Genomic DNA, 7,392 nt, shown 5'->3' with positions numbered 1-7,392 from the left:
AGCAATAGCAAGCCAATTGCTTCTGGTTGAAATGGCCGACGAATTTTTAAAAACAGATAGATTTCAAGCAGCAAATCACGTGGAAACCAGAGAGCAGACAAAATTTTTAAAAGGTTTGTTATAACACACCCAAAATTCCCCGGCCTTGTGACTAAAAACAAAAAGGGAGCTCTGTCTACTGTAACGTCATGGCTTGCAAAAGCAGCCTGAATAGCGTTCACCAATCGCTAGATGTGGTAAATTTTGTCAGATTTCACTTCAGATTTGGACATTATTTAGTCGACAGCATCAAATCCTCATATGCGAATCCAGATTTTGATGACATGCTTCAATTATGTAATGATAAATTGATCGTGTTTCCAAGGCAAGGCACATTTGAGTAGGCTGAAACAAAATGGCGGCTTAAGAACCCAGCGAGGTGCAGTGGGCTGACCAAGATGAGGGCTGCCATATTGGTAAGGCACCACATCAGATTTTTTTTTTCTTATGAGCACCTCGTGAATCATCTTCAAAAAGGGTGTTATAACATACCCAAACACCCAGTTTTCATCCTTGCAATCTGTTGGAGGTCCAGGTGTAAGCATGCAAAGTTTGGGGCTGCAAGGTTTCATGGTTTTGGAGTTATGGAGGAGACAGACGGACGGACGGAGAGACACTGCCTTTTATTATTTTATATATATATATATCAAAAGATAAACATTAATTTTGTTTCGATGCCAAAGTCCTCAAGGCAAATGCTCCAGGTATTTCTCAATGGTATTCAGAAAGTCATTGAGGATCGAGATCTCTTGGTCTGGCCTTTCAGATTAATAAGAATAATAATAGATGGAGTATTTGGCATTTACATGAAGACCAAAAATTAGTTTGGAAATTCAATGACAACATAAACTTTTTATGTTACTCTTGTTCTGGGTATATCCCATATAATGCAATCCTATAAAATCTATATGGGTCCGAAATGATGGTTTTGTTGACCCAAACAAACCATAAAGCGAAACATCATAGGAATCTTGTGGGTCACGTGTCCGGTATCCATAATTCATAGTTGGAATACATAAGTTATAAACATATAACGGTAATATACGTATATCGTATGTGGATACTACAAGTTATAAATCGTAATATTGACTCAAGTAGGACTATGTACAAGTTCGTTGTGCCCTTGGTACCGAGTCACGTTCACCATGATCCATGATGGTGTCCATTCCGGTCCTGCTAAATGCTCCCGAAGTTAGCAAACGGGACGACAGGTGTTTGGGATAGGAGAGCAAGGGGAGGAGGGGAGGAGAGTTGGAGAGGTGTTAAAGAGCAAGAACACGTTTGGATTACTCACCGCTACCTCCCGCGAGGTGCACGCACAGGTAAAAGAAAGTCAACTTCAGGTATAACATCCTGATGTCCTTTGCCAAGACATCAAACCCAGAGATATCCGCGACAACCGAACTGCGCGCAGATCTACCCCTCTTCTCAACTTTAGGCTCCTCCCCTTTAACGCCCCCAAAGTGCAGCAGACTCCTCCCCCTTTTCTTCCAAGAATAACCCAGACGAGTCCATTTATAAAGAGGAAGGTAAGTTCGTTCGGACTTTGGCATGTATCACGATTGTCCGGAGGTTAAAATGAAACAAACCATGGACAGTTCTGGACAAACACCACGTGTTGGAAAAGTTTGTGCTGGAGCTCATGTCCTGCGGGCCCGGGCTTGCCATCCAGACTGGAATCGCGCCAAAACAATGGGGTGCTTTGATCAGGAATTTGCCTTTGAGGGTCACGGCCGAATCGCCGGACAGGTATTTGGGAACTGGCAGGTCTTTACCGAAGGCGCACCTGGGGATTGTTGGATCCGATTGGAGTGCGCAGCGTGCGGAGGGATTGCGACGGTGGAGTGGGAGTGCAGACACGGACAGGCAACGTGGGTCGATGGGTGTTCAGATCGGCGGAATGTTGTTCCTCGTTGGTGGTAGAATGTTTACCTTTGTGGGATTTGGCGGTGGGGGCGAGATGTGAGGTGCACACTCCCAACCGCCGGCACTCCACATTATTCCAACGTTCAAGTTTGCATTGGAATAAGAAATCGACGTCGTTTGAACGAACCTTTTTGACTTGCTGTGTTTTCGTCTACTTTTAAAAATACCCACCACCTGCAGTTCCCACCACAACACTTGTACGGTATCATCAGAACCTACTAATCTACCTCTGCTCATCTCGGGCTAAATGCAGCAGGTCGAAGGTGAGTGAAGAATAAAAAGGAGACATCCGATCAAAGGGAAATATTTCAAAAGTGAATGTTACTTTTTCAAGCTTCGACATCAAACAAAATCGATTGCATAGCAACAACTTTTTCACTAAAGTTTTTCCCTTCCTTTTCAATCACTACTGGAATATAAGACCCGTCGCTTCGCTCACGGAAATACCAATCTTTGCTGCGATGGCTAATCTATGGGGGAAGAAAAAAAAGGATTCCTGGGAGATCCTGCTCTCCGTGCAGGGATAACCAACGTCACGTGTTGGCATTTGCAGTTTTGACACGCGTGTCCCATGTACCCATGAAAAACAAAATTGAAATAAAAATAAATTTTTGGGATCACAAACATTTTTGGGAGTTACCTGAATCCACCGTAGTTGAATTTATTGAAATCCGTTCAAATGACAAACAGACAGACAGACACAGCTCCTTTTACAATACAGATTTTTCCCTTTTCCTATATATACATATACGTATACATTTATATGTATGTATGTATACGTATATGTAATGTGTATGTATATGTATATGTAATGTATATGTAAATATATATGTAATGTGTATGTATACGTATATGTATATGTAATGTATATGTAAATATATATACAGTATATATATATATATATATATATATATATATATATATATATATATATATATATATATATATATATATGTATATATATATATATATATATATATATATATATATATATATATATATATATACATACATATACTATATATATATATATATACATACATATATATATACATACACATACATTTCATATACAATACATATATATACATACATACATACATATATACATACACATACATTACATATACTATATATATATATACATACATAATACATATATACATACACATACATTTCATATACAATATATATATATATATATATATATATATATACATACATATATACATACACATACATTTCATATACAATATACTTATAAAAATATACATATAAAATACAATCCCCCCCCCCCCGTTCCCCTCCCCTCTCCTTCCCCCTCCCCCTCCCCTCCCCCGCCCAGCAATGCCGGGTACTTCTGCTAGTATATATATATATTATTATTATTATTATTTTTTTTTTTTTAATATTATTATTATTTTCTTTTTTAAATACATTACATATACATTACATATACGTAGACATACACATTACCTATACGTATACATACACATTACATATACATGTACATACATACATATAAATGTATATATGTATATAGGAAAAGGGAAAAATCTGTATTGTAAAACGAGCTGTGTATATATATATATATATATATATATATATATATATATATATATATATATATATATATATATATATATATATATATATATATATATATTGTTGCGGATTTGAGAATCCTGTTTGTAAATATCACCCTCTGTAAATAGTGTAATGATTCTTGTAAATACCTCCGTTGTGTAAAGGTCAAAGGTCGTCCTTTTAGTTCGTCCATGTACAAGCACGTAGGCCACCATGTACCCTTCTAAATAGTTATTTCCTTATTATGTGTATTAGCTTAAGGCTCTGTTTCCCACTAGTTGACCCTGCATTGCACCGAATTCAAATAAGATAGATCCCTCCGACACCCCCATGGCCTTTTCAAGTGCCAGTAACTTTGGGTGGGGTTATTGGCATCACCTTCACCCCAAGACTCCATTACGCACGTGGTCAAGCCTCGGAGAAGAAGGGGGAGGAGCTACATTACAGGCGTGGCCCGCACCTCGTCATCAGGAGGTGGAGCCAGGAAGCCCTTGCGCCCAACCAGGACTCGGTGGGCACGGCTTGGTAAGGTGTGGTCATGGCTTGGTAGGGCGTGGCTATATAACCCGTGGGGGGAGAGCCCCCACCGGAGACGATTGAGGAAGGAGATGACCGAGGAAGCCCCCACCAGCGGATGACCGAGGAAGCCCCCACGAACCAATGAGTAAGGAGTCCACCGCAGCGGAATCCACCGCAGCTTTGAGACCACCGCAGTTTTGACCACCGCAGCTTTGAGCTTTGACGGCAGTTGCGGCCGCGAAGCAATGCCGCCGTGCGAACACGCTTGAGGAGGGTCGGCGGCTGCTCACCTCGCGCCGCACGATCACACCAACCGGACCTGCATCCTTCCCGCCTGTGATCCCACCTCCTCGTCCGTCCAGCCATCCACCTCCTGCTATTCATTCCTGCTTCATTCCCCGTGTAAGTCTGATTGTCGTCCGTCCTTCGTGTTGTCCCTGGGAATAAGTAAGCTTGTATAAGTTAGTATTGCACTGTGTCTTCTACTCCTTCTGTCTTTATTTTCGTATTTTTCCTCCTCCTTGGTTTCTTTTGACTTGTACATAATTAGTAGTAATAAATCCTGTTATTTCCTACTTTTGCCTTCTTCTTCTTCCTCATCCGTTCGTCCTTGTCTTTTCCACATTGAATACCTGTGGCACGATTTGGCCAACGACTAAGAATCGGGTCTAGTTCTGTTAATGGTTCGAGCCGCGGCTGCTAATCCGCTCAGCAAATTAACATCTTATCCGCGGTCTCGAACGAGGTTGCTCACCTGCCTCTCTGGAGGGAGCTGGGCAGCTTCAGGACTCACGTCGGTCAGTCACAGACAAGGGGATTAATTCCCCCTTGGTAAGGGGAAAAAGGGCCGATGGTGAGATCTGCAACAATTGGTGCCAGGAGCGGGATTCGGACCTGAAGTGCGCTTAGCGCACTCAAATTACGAGTGGCCAAAATTTTATAACATCCAAATTTAAAAATCGTGCCATGGATAATCAAGGCGATCGGGTGCCGGTGGGTGAGTTAGGAGGGGGGGTAGAGGCGACCCAGGACCCCAGGGAAATGTATATGGGGGAGAGGGAGGAGGAGAGCAATGAGGATGTGGTTGCAGAGGTATCAGGTGCACAAAATGGCACCCTCACACACGAGGTTGCAGCGGCACCAAATGTCGCCGCGCCCGTGACCGCAGCAGCACCACCAATGGACTGGGGCCTATTTATGGAACAAATAAAGGCCTTTATGGTTAAGTCGGGTGAAGAAAGGGAAGAAAGAAGGAGGGCTGACAGTGAGAAAATGGAAAGCAGAATGATGGGAGCAATGAGGGATGAAGCAAGGGGCACCAGTGAGCAAATGGGAAACCAAATTGTAGGATTGGAAAACAGAATGGGGGAGCGATTAGAAAATCAAATCGGGGGTTAGGAAGCAAATTGGAGCGAATCGGTAAAGTTGGGGACAGAATGGGTGACCGCATACAAAAATGTGGGGAGAGCATACGAAAATGTGGGGAGAGCGCACAAAAATGTGGGGAGACCATGGATCGCATGTTGGGCGAGGGGGTCCCAGGGGTGCACGACGAGGTAAAGCAGGTCGAGAAGTGCTGGTTGAGCGAGGCGGAGGAAAGCGCGGGTAAAATGACGGGTATAGAGATGGGGTATGGAATACACTCGGGATCGGGCCTTCGGGCGGGAGACCCCATACCCGGGGTATGGAAAAGCCGGCGACCGCTGAGGTAGAAGAGGGAATTTTAATAAAGCCAGCAGTCGTCGAGGTGAGTAAAGAAAAAGTAGTGGGAATTCAAATTGGAGAGACTTAGAAAAGCACTCGCGGCAGGGAAAGATGGGAAATGTGCAAAGTCCGTGCTCACACCTTGATGCCGTGCTTAATCCTTATAAAGATTTGCAGGTGTTGGTGCAGGGAGGAAGAAGAACCCCGAAGGTGAGACGGGCTGTATATGGTGCTAAGAGGTTTTTCGGCAGAGTGTTTGGCGCAAAGAGAATTGTCGCGCAATTGGGGTCGATATGGCACCCGGGCGTTTGTGCGAGGTCCGTGGGGCGTGGTGTACGAAAGAATGGCACTCGTGTGAGGAAAAAGTGTGCGTCGGCGAGTGAATGTGTTATAAAGTGTGGGAGTAAAACCGAGTGCGAGCGGGAATGCACGTCGGAGTGTACGGAGTGTGACAGAGAGTGAGAGCGATACGGAGTCTACGTGCGAGGGTGAGAGTGACCCGGAGAGTGAGTTGGTGGAGGAGCGGGTGCGAGGATCCACGTTTGGAATGGACGGCGAGAGTGTGCGAGGAAGCACACCTGAGTTGGTTGTGGCGTGGGTGTGGGAGAGCACATTTAAGCGCGTGAGTGGGTGGATGCGACAGTGCACGCCCATGGGGAGTGTTACGGAGGACGTAACGGAGGAGAGGTGTGGAACGAAGTGTGCGAACGACGAGTGTGCGCGAGAGGTGTGGTGTGTAACAGGGAGTACGGTGGTGGAATTGACGAAGTGCATGGGATGTATGAGCAACAAACGGAACGAGTGGTGTGAGCATGTCCGGGTGGCATCGACGTTGACCGGGGCAGCGTTTAGGGCGACGGATAGCGTGCGCGGTGCGCTTTGTTTGCAGCGAGGACCGGCCGGGACCGTAAGCGCGTCGCTCTTCGGAGCGTCACGCACGATTCGGGCCGGGTCCCGCACTGAATGGTCGGTGCCGCGTCAGAGCGGCGATATTCCGGGGGAGGGGGGCCAGGTCGGACCTTCGCCCCCTGGCGGGGACGGGGTTCCGACCGGGCGAGATCAGGCCTTCGGGCGGGAGACCGGAAGGCTCCGCGCCGAGATGGTGCGTGGAATCTCGGCCCGACCAAACCACCTCCCCCTGAATCGAATGCCGGACGGATTCAACCTGCAGGCGACCAAACCACCCGAATTCATTGCAAAGCTGAGTTTTAATGATGTAACGACGCACCGAGGCTCAGATATAGCGGACTGTGATGATGATAGTGTTTTGGATCCGAAATTTTGGAATAGTGAATAGGATTGGCAGAAGTGATTGGCAAAATTTGATGATTGGCAGTGATTGGCAAATTTTGAATTGCAGGAAATTGGATGGGCCAAATTGATAGTAGAAGATGCCCGATGTGGTGGGATGGCAAATCCACCATCCCTCGCACAAAGGGGGCACATGAGCAATAGCTATGGGGTTTATGGCAGTGTAAGCTCGCCGAGGGAGGGTTTGGATAATGTATAGGGACCTAGAGATGACCATAGGTAACGGTCGAGGTAAGTAGCGACATTGGACAGGTAGTCGGGGACATAGAGAGGTTAGAATGGATGATAATGACGTGGGATGTGCTT

General features: G+C 45.4%; 1 protein-coding gene across 2 annotated transcripts in view; it reads right to left on the bottom strand.

The window, feature by feature from the left end:
- Positions 1–1,463, bottom strand: part of LRP4 (LDL receptor related protein 4) — a 262,672-nt gene extending 261,209 nt beyond the window's left edge. Inside the window, exon 1 of one of the 2 annotated variants that reach the window (XM_078771054.1) lies at positions 1,334–1,463. In XM_078771054.1, the coding sequence (XP_078627180.1) occupies positions 1,334–1,391 (58 nt within the window). In that variant the 5' untranslated portion in view covers positions 1,392–1,463. The remainder of the gene's footprint in view (positions 1–1,333) is intronic. The other variant, XM_068109669.2, reaches the window with a different exon arrangement.
- Between the last annotated feature and the right edge of the window lie 5,929 nt (positions 1,464–7,392).

Source organism: Myxine glutinosa, chromosome 1 (assembly GCF_964187855.1).
Source record: "Myxine glutinosa chromosome 1, kmMyxGlut1.1, whole genome shotgun sequence".
NCBI classification, from domain to species: domain Eukaryota; kingdom Metazoa; phylum Chordata; class Myxini; order Myxiniformes; family Myxinidae; genus Myxine; species Myxine glutinosa.
This window is presented reverse-complemented; position numbering and strand designations above follow the sequence as displayed.